The 22,684-nt window shown below is 39.4% G+C and overlaps 1 protein-coding gene across 1 annotated transcript; it reads right to left on the bottom strand.

Annotated features, from left to right (window-relative positions):
- Window positions 1-3,156: 3,156 nt before the first annotated feature.
- LOC119720399 (protein jagged-1-like) lies at window positions 3,157-16,677 on the bottom strand. Its single transcript, XM_038190063.1, has 13 exons — window positions 16,604-16,677; window positions 14,473-14,639; window positions 12,550-12,685; window positions 11,012-11,163; window positions 10,145-10,296; window positions 9,393-9,634; window positions 8,660-8,847; window positions 7,613-7,840; window positions 6,956-7,369; window positions 5,760-5,935; window positions 4,978-5,164; window positions 4,390-4,555; window positions 3,157-3,195 (listed from the first exon to the last, which is right to left on the bottom strand). The coding sequence occupies exons 1-13, from the start codon at window positions 16,640-16,642 to the stop codon at window positions 3,157-3,159; spliced, it is 2,286 nt and encodes a 761-aa protein (XP_038045991.1). The 5' UTR covers window positions 16,643-16,677.
- Between the last annotated feature and the right edge of the window lie 6,007 nt (window positions 16,678-22,684).

The following is a 22,684-nucleotide window of genomic DNA, read 5'->3' on the forward strand; positions in this document are numbered from 1 at the left end:
TCAGATAATTCGTCATGGGGCTGTAAAGCTTTGTATAATAGCTCACACAATGCTTTCGCCATTGAAGGGGGGCTCGTGTGTGTATCGTGATCACGTGATCTAATCCGTCTATGCCTCGAGTATAATGAATGAAAGTTTACACAATTTGGAATATATAATGCAAATTATTCTGCAAGCTAAACTATACCTATTTTGTGTTTACTTCTTACTTTGTACGCCTCAAGGGACATACATTTCTGTGCGTGCATGAACCAATGATTACTCTGTATTAAAATATCATCACTGCTCTATAAAGCGGTTTTTCTGTGTATGTATGTTCATCGGTAGCTCATGTGTTAATCACTAACATTGCTAAACTATACAGGGTGAGTAAAAAAAAAAGCGAAACCCAAATGTCGGGAATATTGTTTAAGTGAAGGCCTGTATGTTGCACTTTCAAAATCTGGGATATAAAAGGCCAATGCATAAGCTTTTGTTTAGTACAAAAATCATTCAAATCACTCGTGTACTTTTCAAGTTACGGTGTAGCGTGAATATCCGACTCCATGAAATGTGGACTCATTGGTAGTAGTGCGCACGCGTGAGTACGATACTGTGCTATTTTTAGGATCGTTTGGGGAGAGTGACCTGTCACGTGCGAGGGATTAACCAACAAAAGGGAAAGAGGGGTCCTATTTTCATAGGGGTCGGATTTTCATGTGACAACGGCATTTTAAACACAACCACCGTTTTAAAGTTCTGTCCACGGATCACAAAAAAGGTGTGTGTTCTTTCAGCAAAACGAAAACATTTCACGCACATCTCTATGCTATTTGGTTTCGTTTCGCTGAAAGAACACTTACCTTCATTGTGATTCGTGGACGTTTAAAACGGTGGTTGTGTTTTAAAAACAAAACCGTAACTTAAAAAGTACATAAGTGATTTGAATGATTCTTGTACTAGGAGAAAGCTTATAAATTGGGCTTTCATATCCTAGATTTTGAAAGTGCTACATGCAGAGCTTCACTCAAATAGTAGTCCCGTCATTTGGGTGTCGTTTTTTTTTACTCACCCTATAAAGCATAAACTTTAATAGTACATTGAAATTATACAGCAGCTGCAATAAAGTTTGTGCAATACGGACATAGTGAAAGCAATGTACAAAGGGGGTATGAAATACAATTACCTCGCCATAGTTTGGAAGGTGCCCCTTAAATAGCTGATCCCAGGGCCGCTGTAATTTTATCAATCTAGAACGGTCACGTGGAGTCAAGTTTGTACAACACATTGTATTTAAATACACATAATTCAACACCACTTAAATACGGTCTGGCACAGTATTTGCGTCAAAAAGGTACAGTACAGTAATCAGAGATAACATGACGATCATTCATTTCTTAAAAAGTAACCGACAACTTTCAATAGCTATTTGGTTTATGGCACAAAACCATTTTACATTACTGTGATCATGGACGTTGATTTTATTTTAAACTTTGAGACACACGGTGCGTTCAGTGATGTGAAAAACACCATGTCCAACATCACAGTTGGTACTAATTTTTGTTTTAATTTGGCACTGAAATTGCATAAATCCCGGGGGTGGGAGGATGCATCCCCCACACTTTCTACAATGACCGGGCTGGGGTGTTGAATCATTCCCCCTTTCTGCAATGACCGGGGCTGGGGTATTGAATCATTCCCCCTCCCCCTCCACCATGTTGGGAAGGTCGGGTCTTTTAGGTAGAGTAGGGGCGTCATCCCTGATGCGGGTACTGTAGGCGATGTCCACCTCCCCGATGCGGGTATTATAAGTTGTCTCCAGATTCAGCGGCAGGGCCGATTGGCCCCGGTCGCGGCCTCGGTACTTGATTACAGCATCCTTGGCTCGATTGATGCTGTAAGAGCAAAATACATACATCTCATGTAGGCTTATACTCCGATATAACTTTTGGTTAGAATAACTCAAATGTCACACTTGCGGCTAGCTGAATAATCACAAAAACGGGCTTTTATATAGCACTTTCAACTAAGATCAATGCGCTTTATACATTATTATTACCCCTGATCATTGGACCAATTAAACATTCCAAATACCATCTCAGCTCCCAGGGGAGTATGCAGCTTGATGCTGCCTGTTAGGCGCAAGGAAGCTAATTCAATCACAATAACCATCTCTATCCTCACAGATGCAACTATCAACAGAAAACATAGATGTCGTCAGCCAAGTGTAAGTCAGACTGATTTTTAGTTCAATCTCATTTCTAAGGGTACAATTTTTGTAAGAGGCATAAAGCGCTGTTACTGGAACATGCTTTGGAAGCTAAGATGACACATTTTTACAATAGAAATTTTAGCGAAAACTACGCGCAGCAGATGCTTGCTTTGAACTGTAATTGGTAACGGTTTGTTCTCATTTCCAACGTTTCGCCAATGTGTAAACATGGTTTGGCAGTCGTGAAAGTGAAAAAAAGAAATCGTAGAATATATTACTTTAGTTCAACATCGTACCTTGACGAAATAAGAAGTTTTCATCGGATACCCTACTTTTTCTCAATTTATTGGTTAACTGATTATTGCTATTTTCCTTTTGAAGTTTGAACTTAATAATTTCATAAGTAGGCATATAGCGTTAAAGAAATCGTAAGAGCAACAATTTTAAAGGCTAAAATTTATCGTTACATTAATGATATATCTGAAAACTGCTCTGAGTACCGGCACCCATCGACACCCTTTGAAATGCATTTGCAGACAAATCTGTTCTCCTTCTTTCCTGTAACCATATTACGTCCTCATTCGACTTTACTTAAACTCGAGCATTACTACTTACTATCCCTTGTGGTAGATGAACCCGGCCGCAATAACGACCGAAGCTACAATAACGACAATGAGTAGAATAATGTACCAGTTGGAACCGATCCAGTTCTGTAAAGAAACCACATGTACTTGGCTTTATCTTCTGTAATGTCCCATCACCACAGTTGAATTCCATTACTTACTTATGTTATCACCATCCATCTTATTTTCACCATTATCAAGTCAACATTATCACCATATTATATTGTTATCACTATCATTTTCACTACCATCTTAATTCAACCACTTCTGTTAGTTCATCCTTATATTGGCAGTTTGTTCATCATCTCTCGATCAGTTTAACATTTTTAAAACACTAAGTCACTATTTAACAAGATTGCTACAGGCCACTAGAGGTGGCAGCTACAAAAGAAAACAGAAAAAAGTGGATTTAAAGACAAAAAGAAATGAATTATCAACTGATTTTTCCTTCAAATTGAGATGTAAAAGTTGGAAGGGGAAAGAGGGTGGGCAATGAGGTCCACAGGGAAACAGTAAGAGGGAAGGAAGTTAAGTAACTACCTCAACTCGTATAACAGAAATGACAGACGGATCACAGGAGGCAGGGGAGGGAGGTCAAAATGCGAGGAAGGAGTGAGAAGGGAAAGTCCTCCTGACAAGAAGGAAACTAAGCCTCTGTCAGCGAGAGGTTCTATATACAGTATGTCTCAAAAATAGTGCCCGTCTAAATAGTTTTGAAAGAACAACCAAACCACGAAGTAAATTTGTTAAGTATTTAATTGTGCAGATACTCTTAATCCTTGGCCTCAACTCCTAAATAATTGTCGCTCGCGCTTCACTTCACAATGGTCAATTGATCACAGCAACATTTCTGGACACTTGTGACCAATATCATGAAAGAAGTTCATCAGGCTGGTGAATTTTTAACTTTGTAAATGCTTTCTATATTAACTACGTAAGTAATTGGCTGTGTTAATAGAGAATTCATTTACAAACTTGTGACCAAGTTCCTTGTCTTTTAATCATTTTCAGTGCTTTGTTATGTAAGCTGTGTAAAATCAGTCGCCATTTGGCCTCGAGCATTAAACTGAGGTCTAGCCCTGGTGACTAAATGACTGATGGCCAGGCTAAAAATTCCAATAGCCCTGATGATTGAATGACTGTTAACCATGCAGGCAAATGATTCCAATCCCCAAACCGCAGCCCTTTTTCACAACATGAAAGAGTTTTCACAGCTTACATAATAACAAGTCACTGAAATTGAGTAAGTCAAAGAACTTGGTCACATGTCAAAAACTGTTGTTGTAATCAATTAACCATTGTTTAGTGAGGCATGAGGGAAATTAATTAAAACTCTTAGGGGTTGAGGCCAAGGATTAGGAGTATCTGCACAATCAATAATTTTCAAAATTTACTTCGTAGTTTTGTTGTTCTTTCAAAAATATTAAGGTGAACACTTTTGGGAGATGTGCTGTAGAAGAGCTGCCAGTTATAAGGTCTCCAGGTAGAACTCTCCTGACTTCGCATTGTGCCATGATTGATCCTCAAAAATTTCCACTATTCAAAGTTTCTTCCAGTTAAGGGGAGAAATCCTACCTCTGACGGGTTCCCGGTGAATGGCTCCGCCGATCCCTTGTAGATATCGAGGCCGTACTGGGCAGGAAGATCCGTTGACGCCCCATCAATCCAAGCCTCAATGGTGTCCTTCTGTAAGTAACCCGACTCAGTCCAAGCTAGAAAGGTCACTTTAGTCAGAGGTGAGCTGGGATGAATAGAAGTTAATATTTTGAGATAAGAGCCCGATGCATGGAATTTATAGATCACTTCATGGTCATTAGTAATCGACGGATTCACAAATCGCTTTATGTAGTAGGATTGCCTTTGCGCGATTGTATGGAGTGCCTTAATGTGTGTTATACCAATTAAACTAAGATCTGCAAACAAAAGAATATTTGTTGGTAGATAGCTTGACGATTTTGTTTGAACTAGATTGTTAAAAGGGCTTTTTTCACACCGAAAATGCGTTGATAATCTTTCGGTAAACTAATTACGAGACGATTAACTACACTATGCAACAATTTGGAGCAAAATTATGTTTGCACCATTAACTGGTAATTACATTTCAATTTCTGTGTCAATTAAGCCTTGCAAGAACATTGTGAAATAATATATATATATATATACCTATCGGTAGATTTGACATAGTCCTCTGTCAGAATTATTTCCACTGACACTGTTTCTCCGGTGTCTCTCCGCACGCGCGAATGAAGTGCGTAGAGTTTCTGCAGCAGATTGGCCAATTTGGTCTCATATGCAGACTTATCTTCCAGCTTTCCTATCATGAAGACGACGGCACCGTACAGTTTTGAATCTTAGACACGTGACAAAAACAAAAGAAATACAGGAATGTTTTATTTTTTAAATTTCGTGAAACGATTGCCCCCAAATAGATGATAAATTAAATTTAAGGCACTATACTAAGCTCTGATTTTGATTTTGAAAATGCAACAATTAAAGTACGTGTGATAAAAATGACGGCCTTCAAATGTGCTCAACGTGTGCGAATTCGGAGCACAACTATACTCGGCCCGATTCCGAATTTCGCGTTCGTTCGATTCCGCTTCTGCGCTGAGTTTTATCCAACCAACTACATTTTGGTATCACAACTAATGAACGACAGAAAATATTGTCAGATCGGGCTTGATTCGAGTCTGTCGGATTGGGGACACCACTTCACCAAAAACAATGTCAGGTATCTAAGTAGACAGCAAAAGACTCCACAGGACTTTTTATTTCGAAAACCTGTTTGGTTTTATACTCTGGATTTTTTCCCCAATAGAAAATATCAAGCTCCATTAAAATGTGGTACAATGTACTGTCATAATTATAAAGGCTTTGCATAGACAATGTTGAATTGAGAATGTTTTGTTCATTTCAGTACTAATTCCATTTTGATCTTTTCTTACCTATGTCGCAATTTGTTCCATAGAAGCCGTCATCACAGGTGCATTTGTAATTGTAATCGTTAGCGCTGTTGGTGTTTTCACATGTACCATTCTGACACGGTGGGTCTTTGAGGGCGCATGGCTTATCTATCACCGTGTCACACTGAGTGCCCTCGTAAAACACATCACATTCACATCTTTAGAAACCAATTATAATGCTGAGGTAAATGCCAGTGAAGACTGATCCATCGTATGCAGTAGCCATCTTGGAAATATATTTTGCTTATTTTGAATTCAGTGTCAAGTTTGAAAGCACAATATGGTCTTTGCATGAGCTTAGTAAAAAATATCGACTGGCTTTCCTCGTTATTGAAAATTGACTAGTCAAACATGCAGAGTTTCATACTATGACTAGAAAAAGGTGTTAGAATCGACACAGATTTCAATTGCTTGCATAGCTATTTTTCCAAAGTCAATGGAAAAATCAAGTCAGATTGACTGATTTTCAGTTGCACCCAGCTGACCCTGAATGGCTAGTCGAATTTGCTTTCTTGTCAAATCTGACTAATGCTTTTTAGAGTGTGTGCATGCCTGTGGGACTAAAGCTCATGCATCCCTAAGATGAATGTCATGCAAAGGATGTTAAGGCCTATGTCTTGCTACATGTATTAGTAGTTTGTAAACATGTTTATTAAGCAATTGTATACTGATGTTTAGGAATTGAACACAACTGATACATTCAACAACAAAAAAGAAAGTCCCCCTTTATATTTTTTTGTGTAACTCAAAAACTACTGGGCATATCTTGCTCAAATTACGACTGATCAGTACAGAAATTCCTTAGCAATCCAGCCCTACTCTTTGTTTGGCCCAAAATCGTGATAATGTGTACAAAATTATTCAGTTTATGACAAACGGTACCGGAAAAAGTTGCCCTTTTGTATACGTGCAAGGTGAGTGTGAACCACAACTTGCACAAAAGTGCAACTGTTCTCGATATCATTGGTCATAAATTGTATAAATTCGTTAACTGTTTTTGGTCAAATAAGGAGTATGGCTGGATTGCTAAGGAATTTCTGTACTAATTAGTCGTTATTTGAGTGAGAGGTGCGCAGTAAGACAAACAAATATTGGAGGGGGACTTTCTTTTTTTGTTTGATTGCATTAAGATTGTGTTTAATTGCTAAACACAGTTGTTAGAGTGCATGACTGCTCACCTGTAGGCATTCAACTCATCCACACACGTTCCATGCTCACACGGCGAGCTAGCACACTCATCTATTTCGTTCTGACACAGCACGCCTGCATACCCCGCCGTGCAGTTGCAAACGTAGCCGTTGATGAGATCCCAGCAAGTCCCATTCAGACAGGGTGAGCTATTACACTCGTTGGTTTCACTGTGGCACTTTTCTCCGCCGTAGCCCGGCGGGCAGAGGCAGGTGTACCCGTCCAGGTGATCGGTGCAGGTGCCCTGGTGTAAACACGGCGAGCTGCCGCACTCGTCGATGTCTTGGTCGCACGTCTTCCCGCCGTAGCCTGCCGCGCATTCGCAGATGAACCCCGGGTAATCGTCCACGCAAGTGGCGTTGTTCATACACGGATCGTAATCACACAGATTCAACCTCAGACACCTGACATAAGGAGAAAAGACATAATTACTTCTTAAATTTTAAGAGTTTAAAGCCACCGTTCTGTCCAGTTGGAAAATAGACAAGAGAAGTGAGCAGACGACGCTAACCAGATTCGCGACCCTCCTAAATTTGGTTGTGACCCACCGCTGCCAAACGACTAGAGAATTAATGAACTTCTAACGGACAAACTTGGTTGAAATTGTTCACAAATGCTTGCCCAATCATACACGGCGCCACACTTACCAGAAACCGTTGATCTCGTTCACGCAGGTCTCATTGACATAGCATGGGAACGAGGCACATTCGTCTATGTCCATCTCGCACGTGTCACCCTCGTACCCGTCGACACAGTGACAGTGGTATCCGGCGAGTTCGTCCTCACAAGTTGCGTTATTTCTACACGGGGAGCTCAGGCACTCGTCCGTCTCCAGATCGCAGTGTGTTCCCTCATATCCTTCTTGACATGCACACCTTTAGGGAGAAACAATTCAGTTCTTCGATAAATCGCAGGCCATTTGTTGTTCAAAATGTTCAATGGTGTTTGGTCCTTAAAGTTATAAACGTGATTTTTCAAACTTTTGACTTTATTTTTCCGAACGGCATTTAAAGGAACATAATGTCATGCAACAAATAAATTTGCTTGTTTTGCAGGCCTTTAATGGTGTTAAAAAGTGGTTTTAAATGGCGCACTCCAGTTTAGAAAATGTGCACACTATTCGGAACAAATTAGGAGCGTCCCGCTATTAATTCATAGCTGAAATTAATTCATTGATTACTTGTCGTGGGCCGATTTGTCCTGATATGTCGCATTGGAAAGCTCATAACTAATGTAATGCTAGAAAATTATCAATTCCATTTGAAAATCTATTTTTCAAGGTATCAAACCCAAAACGCACGTATACCAACTCTAAGCATGGCATTGTTTTGATGTAGAAGTTAAGTTTTCACCAGTAGGTCTACATTTTGAATGAACTTTAAACCTCGGGATAATCCCAGACTTGTTTATACGGCTGCAGCTGGTGTTCTTCAACAGGGACAATCAAAAATCAAGTCAATAATTACATGTGACGACCATTTTAAAGTAAAAGTTAGTATAGCCGGTCCGATGTTCACAGAAAAGGGGGGGGGGGGGTGTCCCCCTCTCGATTGGTGCCCATGGCCACAATCATTCATAATGTTAATGTATTTAGTGATCACATGGTATTGAACGAAATCAATAATGGATTCATTACACTGCACATAAGAGGCCTAATTCACGCGTGAATTTGACTGGGATTCGATCGAACTTACTGATATTTCCCAATGAGATCATGACACGTCCCATTGTGAAGGCACGGACTGGAACTACATTCGTCTGTTTCCACGTCACACAAGAAGCCCTCGTAGCCCGTCTCGCACAGACAGTGAAACCCGTCTACTCGGTCAACGCACGTTCCGTTATTGGCGCAGGTTTGGTTGATGCAGTAATCGATGTCAACCTGTTAACAAAATGCCCATTAGCAAGAAGTAAACCTCATTACTGATAATAGTATAGATGTAGAAATCCGGGGACTGACAGCTGTAAGCCTATGTCATGTTATGCACAGAACCGTTGATAATATGACATTCAGTCAACTGTTGTGTGTTTGATTGTATAAACATCTGATCTGATCTGATATCACCAAGAACAGCAAATTTGTTGTTGGCCTACCGTTTAACAATAAGCACCAACATCAGATTAACTGAATTGGCATACGAAATTCGTGTGTATAATCAAACGGACATCCCACTTTTAATTAAAGCATACTTTCTAATTACTTTTCCAATATATCAAGGTTGGCAATTTCTGGGCGAGATTCCGCGCTCTAACTTTGGGAAATATGACAAAACCACACAGTAACTGGTTGGATTTAGTAAAGTCAACATACAGCAACACGTTGCTTCAGTTATATATAGGCGAAACTCTGAATACGTAAATTTGCCTGGCGTAAATTAAAACAAAAAAGACGACTTCCGCAATAACAAGGGAACATGAATCCGTTACCTCGCACAGATCTCCAAAATAACCCAGAGGACACACACACTTGAATTGACCAATCAGATCATTACACGTGGCTCCGTTCTGACATGGCTGACCAGCGCAGTCGTCGTACTCACAGAACTCGTCCGCGTACACAAAACCAGGGGGACATGCGCAGGTGAAGTATGCCACGTGATCGTGGCAAGTCCCGCCATTTTTGCAAGGCGTGGATGCGCAGTCGTCCACGTCGATGTTACATGTCGTTCCTGTGGACACATTAACGATTTGGTTTATATAAATATGGTAAAGCTAACTTTAAGTCCTTATAGCTTTTGAGTAGTTACAAGGGACACGATGAAAAGGAATCATGGTGTTCCAAGTGGAGAACATCTTCAGAGCTAGAGGCTCGGACCTTGCAATGTAATCTTTTAATGTAGTCCTTGAAAATGCACCTTTGTGTCCCATTTAGCCTTATTTTCAATTTTCGTTTTGCCATTTTCAAGGCTATTTTGGTGCCTTTTCTGGTTTTTATGCTAATGCCAATTCCATACTCATAAGCAAAAGTGTGATGTCATTTCAGGCAGACACCTGAAGTGATAAAGGAACATTTCTCACAAAACGTAAAGCCCATCTTGGGTTTGTGTTGTGGAGAACAAGACATTAGATATGCATGTAATGGACCAATCAGAAGATGGGAACCGGATTTCGTTTGGGGGAAAAAACTTCCACGAGTCGGTAGGGTCCGTAATTCATCTAACGTTTGTAAAAAAAAATACCTTCCCAGCCACTGTAGCAAATTTTGGCTCCCGTATTGGTGTCGCATCGGTAATGTCCATACTGGTCATCCCTGGGAATACAGTACACACTGCAGTCGGAGCCAAAGTAATAACTGTCGCAATACACCCTCACTTCAAAACTGAAGTCGATCCTAGTAATACAAAAAAATAGAAAAAAAAGAGACAGAAGCAAACAGATGAAGAGTGGTCTACACAAATTACAATCTCCAAATTCTACAAAGGCTTGCCTTAAGTAGCTATGTCTGCGAGAGAAGAGCTGTCAAACGTTTTACTTTTTCAAGCCATGCATTCGGAGAAAAGTTTGAGAGTGCACACACCCACGAAATACATATTTTGCAATTATAGTTGTTGAAGACATTTCAAATTGATCTTTCAAATTGATCACCTACTACCTGGAGTTGTTTTTGTTTGTTTGTTTGCTTTTTGTGTGTGATTTTTGTTTGCATGGTATTGATTTGTTGTATCAATTCGGAAAGATGTTTATAAAAAGTTTGTAAATGGAGGTAAAATCATTTTTTGTGCAGTAATGTTGTAGTCACGTGGTATTTATCACAGATCGGTACAACTCTAGGTATAAATATAAAGTATCGTGTTCCATATGCGCCATCGGCGTCGCATTTTTGGGCGTCGCATTTTTAAGCTCTGGCAGGGATCATTTGATGGATTTCATGCAAGACTTCCATGCAAGACGGCCAGAGATTATTGTGCACTCGCACTTGTTATTCTGAACTATACATAAACGTGGATAGATATTCTGTTCAGTGTATCATGAAAAAGGGAACATATTTTTTTTTTATTGGTAGATAAATCTTTCCTTTTGTTGACATTCATGTCCTAGTGACGTACTGTGACCGTGAACCCAGGCTATACTGCTGCCACGTCGCGCTTGATAGGTTCCGTGCAGCCGCTTCATAGATCGTCCTTCTATCACGATCAATCTCGTCATCGGCATTCTGGGTATCCAGATCCCAGACTCGGACGAAGACTTGCATGCTACCCTGTCAAACAATTGAAAATATGAACACTTTAAGTCGGATTGCAAATATACATGCACTCACGCATGGGAGCGGCTAAAGCCATTTCATATAAACTGATGTACGTTACTGCCAGCTGTATCCATTAATTTTATGCAGACCGGCAGTAGCACATCAGCCCTAGAATCATTCCAACCAGGATTTGATCATTGATGTAAAAAGATGTGAACAATACTGTTGAACAAAGCTCAGCGGCAGCTATACACAGTGTGAAGGGTGGATTTTGGACGGGCGTTTCCGAAGCCAGCCTCTTTATTAGACTAATTTGCAAAATATAAAGGCCCGCTTGAGAAAAAGAAAACATACATTTCTTTTCATAAAGAAAAAGCAAATTACGAATCATTGTTTAAGCCCTTTGGTTCCTGTACAAATGTGACTGCAACTTCTTGGTCAGCCCCTACACCCATTTTGGAAAGATCTCGGTCCTTTAGTAGGCCTGACGGACCTGACCCCTGTGAAAAAAATGCCTGATTCGTGACTGGGCTCAATTTTGTGGGTGCAGGTAGTATAATTATAGGCCTAGACCAATCCAGCCACGCGCGCTATTAATTCCTATCACTATAAGACCCCTGTATTGCTTTGTACAATGGCGTGCACAGTGATTTCTTAATTGAAGGGGGCATCGTGATAGAGTGTGTACATTATACATGGCCCAGTTTCGCCTCTACAGGGTTACCCGAAAAATATAACCCTAAAACATTTGGCTTTAAAAAAAAAAGGGATCTGTGGATGTTTATATTTTGGGTATCAGATTAAGGCTGAGAGCTTTTTGCTTCATATACTGAGAAAAAGTCATGAACATAGCACTTTGGGTTCCTGAGAAAATGCCAATTATGTCAAAGTAGTCATATTTCATCCTGAACTCAAGAACTTCGAACAGTAAAACATTTTACTGTAAGCCTATTGTGCAATTATCGTTCATTTGTGAAATTTCTTTAGTATTTTTGTCATATTTATGATGCTGAAAGGGTTTAACTTTTAGGACTAAAAAGGTGAGATACCTGTTCAGGTGGAAAATAAAAGGTATTTCCACCAAATTCATGTGTACTTTTGTCATATGGGCTGTTGATTGTAAGGATTAGGACATGCACTAGGTACAGTGAAAATTCCTTACGGTGGTAATTGTTTGTGTACAGGATGAAAATAACTACTTTTACATGATTTTGTTCAGTATTTGAAAGAACAACTCTCAGCTTTAGTCTGATACCAAAAACATAAAAATTCACCAATCACTTTTTTTTGTTATTAAAGTCAAATGTTTTAGGGTTGTATTTTTTTTGGGGGGGGGGGGGTTCACCCTGTATAATACGCTAAATATAAAGTCCTATAGCGCCACTCTGAATAGCTTACCGACCAGGAGTCGACACGTATGGTGTACGGGTTCGCTATCGCGTTGGGTATGGTGGAGGGGAAGTTGAAGTTGTCGTTATCCTCATGAAGTTTCTCTGTTGTGATAGCTGCCATGTCGCAGGAAGTACCCAAGGGACTTGAACGTGTTCAAAGAGAATGATTAAACACAATTAAATATTTGAAGAGGTCTTAAAACTGAACATGAAACCTATAGGCCTAAAGAAATGTGTAATTGAGAAAGGTTTTCGTGAAATTTTCTGATTCGTTTGCACACGTTTGCGTATCAAAATTTCACGAAAATTAGACATCTGAGAAAGGCAGCACTTTCTGATTAGCCTATACAGAGGGTGAGTATGCTTCTAAAGCAAAAATAAGCCTAAATGTGAAAATCGAATTTGACAAAGTTCTACATGTTTTTGTACATGGTGCAAAGTGTGGCCTTTATTTACGGAGGTAGCCCAGTAAATTGGCCAAATTTATGGGGCTACGTCGTTTGTGGTACTGGTCACCAATCGGTACACCTTCGTCAAACTCCCCACTCGCAAATGCAGCGAAAAGATCACCAAGTGTCGTCTTTCCAACAAGTACTGTCCGTGCATACCACGGTTTTTTAACTTTAGTTTTGGTTCGTATGGAAACGCAAACGAAAACCATTGTGATGAAATCAAACAAAACAAATTGAAGATTCGGGCTTTAATTTCTTGTCGATGAATGCATGGTATTAGTGCACTGCGTGACAGAAAACAGCGAATTCTTTAAACACATGCACCAGCGTGAGCTAGTCTCATACCGGTCACATTCTGGCTTCGAAGTCAGCATTTACCGTATACAGTACGTGCAGACAGATTCCGGTTGAATTTTCAAACGACTGTAGTCTAAAACTATCAATAGAAATACGCAAGTGGGTGACCTCGCCATGCTCGCAGGGGGTATAGACTCTCATCGCGAAGAAGTGTTTAGCGATCGCGCGCCTGTCAATTTATTTGGTGTACAAAGTGACCGACAGAGTCTATACTGAAAACTTCGGCTCAAATATTTCACGGTATTTATTTTCCGATGAATTTGTGAACGTTTTCGGTATTTTTTACTAAAAAATAGGTGGCCTCCAAAATGGAAGCAGGCGGGGACCAAGATGTGTTTTGCTTTGGGTTTTTTTTTTTTGCTTCGCCTAATGATACCTGTTACAGACAGAATTTGACACTTGTAAACAAGTCTATCAAACTTTCCTTATTTGCATAATTATGCATAAAAGCTCTTGCATTTTTGTTGCCTGAGGGCGCTGTTTGATTGGGTGTGGTCAGCTCCTTGGACATGCATGACCAGATGTACATGTGTATACATGTACATGTGCACACCTATGCAGACACCTACATGTATGCAGACATGCTCTGACATCACTTTGTAATTTGCCATTTATATGTGACATCCCTTCGGAAGCTCAGCAAAAGTAAGTTTACTGACATTTATTTAGTTATTTTGTGATTGTGATTAGAGATTTATTGTCATAATTTAAAAGGAAATTTGTGTGTAAATTTGGATAATTTAGCCAGTCAAATTGAACCATGTGAGCCACTCCTTGTTTGTCATTGAGCCCCTTTGTAAGATTGAAAGACATTGTAGGATGAAAAGTGTTTGTCATTTATACTTACCATTGGTAGATTTATATAGCACTTGACTCAAAATTAGTTTTGTTTTTCTTTATTCTTATAGTTGAACCTTGCTTGCTTGCTTGCTACTTGCTTACTACTACTTGCAACCTGATTGTTTGCCACATCCTACTGTACACATTACTTGCTACTTGAGACACCACTGTGAATTGTGAATTAAACCTTGTGACAGCAATCCAAGCATGAGTTATCAAACTGAGCTTATTGGTATTTCTGTAATCTGGGGAGGTTACAATACCTATACTATATAACGTACCCTGTATCGTCGCCGTCGATACACACAAAGAAGTAGTTATCACAGAAGTTATCGCAGCCACCAATGAAGTCATCACAACAACCACCGTCATAATCATTATGGTCGGAATTGTAGAAAGATACAAACTTGAACTGGACTGAAGCAGTCGCCCATACTAAAAGGAATACCTGCCCAAACAACATCAAAAGGGAATAATGACCTAAACAATGAACATGACTTGATTAAAGAGTTCAGACCAACAGCATACAAATAATTATGATGCTGGTCATTTTCCCCTATTTTGGCAATATCCCATAGGCAAGCTCGTTGGTCGAGCGGTAAGACGTGTACGCTAGTAAGTAGGCAGTCGTGGGTTCGAGTCCCACCCGAGTGATTCTTCTAACGATTTTTTTCTCACAATTACTCGGGGGCAACACTGAGCATACAACGTTTATAAAATCCGTCGGTGCAAGACAAAAAAAACCCGATATTTAATATCTTTGCAATCAAACATAAATATATCTAAAAAAAAGTGTGGTGTTATTGTAAAGTTTCCTAATGAGCCACCGATTACGGCGATCTGAAATCCATAAAAATTAACCAAGTTAATCACATCGAATTTTGATAGCAGCTAAAAGTAGCCATGCTTTAATAACTGCAATCCAGGTTTGGGTCAAAGGGAGAGGCGGGGATTAACTGCATGGGAGGGGGGTTATCCTGCATTAAAGGGAAGATGCAACATTTGCAACATCAAAAAACGAGATGATCACGAAATACCTTACTGAATTGCTAGGGATTGACAGTCTAAAGCATCCTGTAAAATGGTGGCTCCTGGTGTGCTGACATTTTCAAGCAAAACTGTATTTTTCAAATGCTGGTCGGCCAGGAGAAAACTCTTTTTTTTTTTTTTTAACTGCTTTTCATATTTAGTTGTTCCGCATTTTCTTTGCAATTGATTTCACACTTGCGAAGGGGCACAAGCCTGCTAGACTGATTATTTGACCTAACAATTCCCTAAAGTCTTTACATTTCTCCGTCAGGGTCAGGGAACCAGACTACAAGAACATGATTTGTGGCAGCAATTGTTTTCATCTTTGTCGTCGAAACAAGAGTATTACTGATCTATACATAATGATATATAACTTTTAACTAAAAACTATAGGATAATAGAATGATCCAGGTCAACTTTGTATAACCTTCATTGTTATACCCCCCCCCCCCCCGGTTATTGTCACCCACATGACAAATTTGCTGAACTTATTTCGCTACAAGGTACTTGATCCTTGCATTTATATAGAATCTACTGCTAAATCAGTCATAGGCCTCAGTGGTTTACTGCTTTGTAAATATGCTGGTCCTAAATATACATGTCATTATTGAGCCTCCATTGTATTCTGATTTCCGAAATAAGGAAACAGAGGAACCAAGATAGTTCATGTAATGCCATGAGCCTCCATTGTATTCTGATTTCCGAAGTAAGGAAACAGAGGAACCAAGATAGTTCATGTAATGCCAGTTCCTTTGTTTATAGTTATCTTTCTCAGACTACTGATAACCGTTTAAGTTCAACGTAGTGCAAAACAAGTGAACAGTCAGTGGGCCTTGCCTGTATACATTAGCACAAGGCTAATTGGAGCGGAGTCAATTACAAATGTATATAAAACAAAACAATGGTACCGTAGTTTTTGCATTTGAACTTGGTGATATAGGTGATATGCATGGTCTTCGCAATATTCACAGTGTTCACTAAAAAGTCAAAACTGAATCATAGAAAGTTAGCCTACGAAACAACTATAGGGGGGTATTGCAAACTTTTCTGAAAGGAAATATCTTACATAAGCATGGTGCCAAATAGGGACCTGTATGGGAGCGATAGCCTTATTGATTTCTGCCTGCCCTTCCCCTTCGACCATCACTACAATCTCAAATTTCTTCGACCATAATTTTCGACCGTTACATTCCAGATTAATTAAGTTGAAGGATCAATAATTGACGCATAGCCTATAGGCCAGGTCAATCAGTAATAAGTCTCTTCTGGTGCAGTGCGTATTGTACCAGAGTCCGCCAACAGTAGGCCGAGTCGTTTTGGTTTAGAATCTCAATAACACTTGTAACCATTATGACCAAAACAAAAAGATCTCAACATTCTTACATGTGACAACAAAGCCGTCAATAGAAGAACAAACTTCATGTTTGACACAGGTCGCTCGTAAAGTGAACTCGTTGATGTCCGTGCGTGTATAAATTAAACTAAACATTTGATAGTGCTTTTTGATGCGAAATAAAAATGGACTTTGGTTCCATGTACGACTACCTTTATATTCGCAACCTGGTGAGAATGAGCAAATAAAATAGACCCTAAAGAATAACGGACCACGGAGTTTCGACTCTAATCGTTGCTAATGTTTTTGCAAATGAGGGTCATGGCCATAAACGTATGATAAAGAAACCAAAGTCACATTTTTTTTCGGAATACAAAAGACGCTGTGGCGATAATCAGCAGTCGCGTAGAAATTGTTTGTTTGCAATCTTTATCTCACAACACTGCAGCACCAAGGATCAGGAATGTCAACATAAACACTATAAATATTTCTGCCTTCCCCATTGCTGTATATATTTTGAGTCAGGTTTCTGTTGTCTTTTTTTTTAAAGCATTTGGTTCATTGCTTCATTTTCATAAGTAATTTTATCCTAATATAAGTGTTGTAATTTAGGTCACGAAAAATGTGACTTGGAAACTGCTTCTAGGGTTAAGCTTATTTAGGCTAAACTGGAGAAGAGTAGAACATAGTGAGTACAGTCATCTTCATCCAAGAATAGAATGATTAAGTTAATTACTGTACTAATTCTAAACATTAATACTACAATTAAATAACGAAACAGGTAACCAGTTATTATTTACACGCTTTGTTCAATTCTAAATCATATCACCGTAACTATGGAGCTATAAAAAGGATAGCTCCATGGCGTAACACCGTCCAGAAAGTGCAACTTCAAACTACAGAAATATAGAATACTGGAAGGAAAATGTAGCTAAACTTAAAGTATAAATTGTCAAATAGGATACAAGTAAACTTTGAAAGGAGAAAACAAAATAAATTGGTCATCCCTCTAAATTGTAGAAGAGTCGAAAATGTATACAGTCATCTTCATCCAACAACTGAATGACGCTCAAAGCGCAAAATTCAAAATGAAAATCTAGAGGGCGCTTTGTCAAATTAAAATAACAAAAGAAGTAGATACAGTTGAGCGATCTACATAAATGCAATGAATATGTAAACATGGGACAAACCAAAAATCAAGGGGTCCGACGTTGGCTTGCGGATTGGGGACTCCCACGGTTTTCACCCATAATATATTTATAATTATTATAACAATAACACGGTCCGCCTGTCTGCATCTATCGGATACAAACATCTGACGGACGTGGACCCCCCCCTCCCACACACACAAACATTCCTGGATCCTCCCCTGAACGCACCTGATTCCTATTTTAAAAAATAGCCAAATGAAGGCGGGGTGGGGGGGGGGGGGCTCGACACCACATTATACTGGGACGCACTTTTATCAATTATGTATACTCGCGCTTACATTTTAAAAGCGTTCCCAGTATAAGCGGTCCCAGTATAATGTGGTGTCCAGGCCCCCCCCCCCCACCCGTCCCGCCTTCCGCGCAATACGGGCGTTTCATGTGCCACCAAAAGTTTGCCACGGAGAGTTCATTTTTCCTAGAGTGCATTGTGGGAGGTGGTCGACAAATTCGCAGCGCAGGACATTTTAAATTGTTAGGTTTTTTTCCGGTCAGTAGTTTTGTAAGAGTATGATTCGAGTAAAAATCTGCCTTTTTCTTTACTTTGTATCAATATGGTGATTTTAGTAAGGCGGCAGACCGCTATACCCGAATTTATAACCACTTAGCTAAAGTTGTTTAATGACACTCATTCAAATGGGCCTTGTTTTGTAGACCGTAATTTGAAAAACTGACTCTCTATGGCAAACTCTTAGTGGCGCTTTGCATTGTGAATCGTTCGAATTTTAGGATTTTGGTTATCCCCCATTCCCCCCCCCCCCCCCCCCCCAACTCGCCAGCACAGATATACGCCACTGGCCGTCATTGCACTCGCGTGGTCACGATTCTAATCCTGCCACCGGCTGACGTTAATGTGACATTGTATTATAATGGCATCATTCCCTAGACTTAAGTAGCCTAAGTACAAGAAAAGATGAAGTTTCCCAAGCTAGCTAAGGGAGCTGAATTAGAATCAGATAAACAAAATTCCCGCGTAAATATTTGTAAACGGGTCAGTAGTTTGATATGAATATAATGAGGTTGGGGAAACTTGCTAGAATTTCTCTCAATCATAGCGACATCAGTGCCGGCCGAAAGACGTGCGACGCGAAACAATGATTGATGAGACAGATTAAGGACGAGCTTGGTACGGTTAATTGCTCGTACTGAATCTGAATAGTTAACTGCTCTGTACATGAGAATGATTGTATAAAAGAGTTACGTAACAGCGCTCATATGTATAGCACAATGCTGATGCATCTTTCGTGCAGCTATGAAACACAAAGTAACTCTCCCACTGCCGAAATAATGATTTTGATTTAAACGCAAAGAGAAAAGCACCTACTGAAACAGCCTAGTTGTTAAGCTGTCTGACAGCGGACCCAGGGTTAGGGGTTCGAACCCGCCTGGTGCCATTATTTTGGTTTTCGATGCCCGCGGTTCTGTCACTTAAGAGTATTAATTTCCCGTCGTCATTTACCAACAGCAGTTAGCTCGGTCGGTCGGTAAGCTGACTCACAAGTTGGGACTGTCTGCGAAGTCCAGGTTGGCATCTGCGAATAGGTACGGGGTTCTTTTGCTGACTCGGCAGCAAGGCTTAGGGTGCCACCTCGTTTCCTCCCTTTATGGTGTCTGACTTTCGAGTTACATGGATGGACAGGGAAGGAGGTGTGGTGGGCCGGGTACCGAGTCCCAGAAGAGTTCTATATGGAAGTCGGTAAGGGGCTCATTGAGTTAGGGTCATAAGTCCGACTCCTGAAGACTTGGCCATCGCCACATAACTTTTTGTTTTATTTTCTTTCTTTTCTATCAGAGGACAATTGCAAGAATGATTAATTTGTTATATTGAGAGCTTGAACTGTAATCGTTCGAAAATTTTGTAACATTGCCCGAAAATAAAATAGAAAATTTAATCCAGCTATAATGTTTTTATTTCATTGTGGCAAAACTGCATGAACATGCTCAGTACCTTTGCGCATACCTTGTTCGGGCCTGTTCCCTGATCCCAGACTGCGGGGGGAGGGGGGGGGGGTCTTTAAATCCTATTGTGGAATTTTTCTTATTTTTATATTTTTTATAGGCACAGCCGTAGCTGTAAACCACCGTATATGAAGCGACTTCCTGTGCCGACATGACAGAATGTACAATCTTTTGACATGGGTTTCAGAACCGGATTTTAGCTTCGCGGAGTTTTGAGCAGCGGTGTTTATTGTTTACATTCTCCACTTTGTTCTTATTCCCTCTTCCCAAGCGGTAAAAAGGGGGGAAAAGAAAAAGAAAGGAAAAAGAGGTGCGAAGCCATATTGCTGTTTATTTGATGGGGGGGGGGGGTAGGAAAAAATGCTTCCCTGCTCAGGCTAAATAAAAATGATAAAATTGAGAATATAATGAAAAAATTAAGGAATATTGGGGAAAAAATGCTTTTCCCCCCCCGGAAAAAAATCCTGGCGACGCCCATGCCTTTCCCCTGCCTTCTCCATTCTTCGGAACACTGGTACCTAGGGCCTACGAAGCACTTAATCCGGGCCTGTACAGGGCTAGTCAAAAAGCAAGTGACTTGGATTTAATTTGATGCACCAATGAAGAATGTCTGAAAAGAGAATGTTCTTCCACTCATCTAAAAAAAACACCAAAAATAACTGAAATTGATCCATGCTAGCAGAAATTACCCATGTTTTACTGAAAGATCATATTTTTGTGGCCGTCTATGATATAACAGTAGAAGGTTTTGAGCTGAGTAAGAATTACAGATCTCAAACAGGCATTCAAATACATTTCAGATTTTAATCATTGAGTCAAGACTGAAATATTCTTTTTGCTGTCAAATTTTGTGTTTTAATTATGAAGAACAAGTCAGCTCTTCCCCCCTGAAATATTAATGGCAAATTTTGTCTGTTTCCTTTGCAACTTTTCATTCACTCACGAAGGTGGGAAACGTCCATGTTTCATTGTACTTATAATGGTATTCATCAATTCGCAGGACGCTAAATGATGAGTGGTGGACAACTGATTGTGTGATCATTTTGATTAAAAGAGACACAACGTAGGACTATATGCAAATTACGTGAAAGTTTCAGAGTTACTAAACTATGTCTTGTACTGTACCCCTATGTTTATTTTATGAAATGGAGCGAGCCACATATTTTTTGAAATGTTCTTTTCTAATTCTGTCATTTTGTTTCTTCTAAATACTCACCCTGTATATTGGACGTTTCGATGACTTATATAATGGAATAACACAGTGCGAAGTACGATAAATACTGTTTAATAAATAGCTATTAGATTTATGGTACGTATAGGCAACTTGTCTGTAGCGCTTTCCAGCTCTTATTAAAGCTTTAGAATTTTAACAGTTCCCGAACATTTTGTATTCTTGATTTCCGCATAAATGTTGGTTTTATTCCTAAACACAGCGATACACTGTCAAAGACTTCATCAGGCTTGTCTCACGTTTTTCCTTAAAACGTCTGCAATTACTCTAATAATAATCATGTTCCTCCAGAGACGAAGGATGTTGACTTTGCGAAACATCATGTTTGGGTTGAGAAACATTTTTTTTTTCTGAAAATCGTTGGTCTTTCGCCACAAAGCCTCTTGCCGTAGAGTGATGGGATTTTAGTTAAATGATAGTGATGGTAAAATGGGGAATAAAATAGACATCTGGTTTGAATAGCTGATGTCTCCAGTCTTATTTATCAAGACTTCCATTCATTTTCTTCTACGGGGACTGAAATTGTGTGCGTCACAATACACCAAAAGTCGCGTGTACTATGTTTTGTGATACATCAAGGCGCAGCAAATTCTCCTCTAAATTCACGAACACTTCCAACAAATTTATGTATTGATTAAAGATGAATTTAGCAGTTGGGTTGAACATATATACATGGATAATAAATACTGCATATAATCATATTGACAAATTGTAGTTTTCATATATCTGTAGAATCTCTTTTTGGTTTATTTCATCATCAAAAACACTAATTCAAAAACAACTTGCGAGTACAAAAAAGTTTAAATTTGGGTACAAACTACAAAAACGAAATTCTATACTGAGGTATCCTGCCTTATCCGATTGGTATCTGATAGGTTTCAGTGTGACTACATTCCGATTTTTTTAAAAGCGAAATTGTAAGGCGAAGTTACTTTTCAAAAATTATGAATTACTTCTTTAATGGCTTAATTTAGCCAATACACGTTTTTTGATCAAAAACCCAGGATGATTGAAAACCTTGTAAAGGGATACAGTTCAACTCTGAGGTAAAGCAGTTTTTCGTGTGAAAAAAGACACCTAAATATATTGAGGTCGACTATATCCTATTTTCAACGAAATTTACAAAGAAGGCTTTTGATACAACTCGCATGGAAACAAATAACAAACAAACAAACAACCCAAAATAAAATTCAACAATATAAATCTCTATATATACACACTTATTATAGGCCAATCTGTGCTATCAATTATATCACGAAGGCCCCTTAAAATGGCGACAGCATTGTGCTAGCTATTGTTCAGATAATCCGTCATGGGGCGGTATAGCTTTGTATAATAGCTCACACAATGCTTTCGCCATTGAAGGGGGGCTCGTGTGTGTATCGTGATCACGTGATCTAATCCGTCTATGCCTCGAGTATAATGAATGAAAGTTTACACAATTTGGAATATATAATGCAAATTATTCTGCAAGCTAAACTATACCTATTTTGTGTTTACTTCTTAATTTGTACGCCTAAAGGGACATACATTTCTGTGTGTGCATGAACCAATGATTACTCTGTATTAAAATATCATCACTGCTCTATAAAGCGGTTTTCCTGTGTATGTATGTTCATCGGTTGCTCATGTGTTAATCACTTACATTGCTAAACTATACAGGGTGAGTAAAAAAAAAGCGAAACCCAAATGTCGGGAATATTGTTTTAGTGAAGGTCTGCATGTAGCACTTT

Source organism: Patiria miniata, unplaced genomic scaffold, assembly GCF_015706575.1.
Source record: "Patiria miniata isolate m_02_andy unplaced genomic scaffold, ASM1570657v1 HiC_scaffold_9, whole genome shotgun sequence".
NCBI classification, from domain to species: domain Eukaryota; kingdom Metazoa; phylum Echinodermata; class Asteroidea; order Valvatida; family Asterinidae; genus Patiria; species Patiria miniata.

Bases quoted from the DNA above. Each gene is read 5' to 3' on its own strand.
- LOC119720399 (XM_038190063.1), bottom strand. From the start codon at position 16,642: ATGAAGTTTGTTCTTCTATTGACGGCTTTGTTGTCACAT. The intron at 14,640-16,603 runs GTAAGAATGTTG...TTGTTTGGGCAG, and splicing joins TGACGGCTTTGTTGTCACAT to GTATTCCTTTTAGTATGGGC. The intron at 12,686-14,472 runs GTACGTTATATA...AACACGTTCAAG, and splicing joins ATCGACGGCGACGATACAGG to TCCCTTGGGTACTTCCTGCG.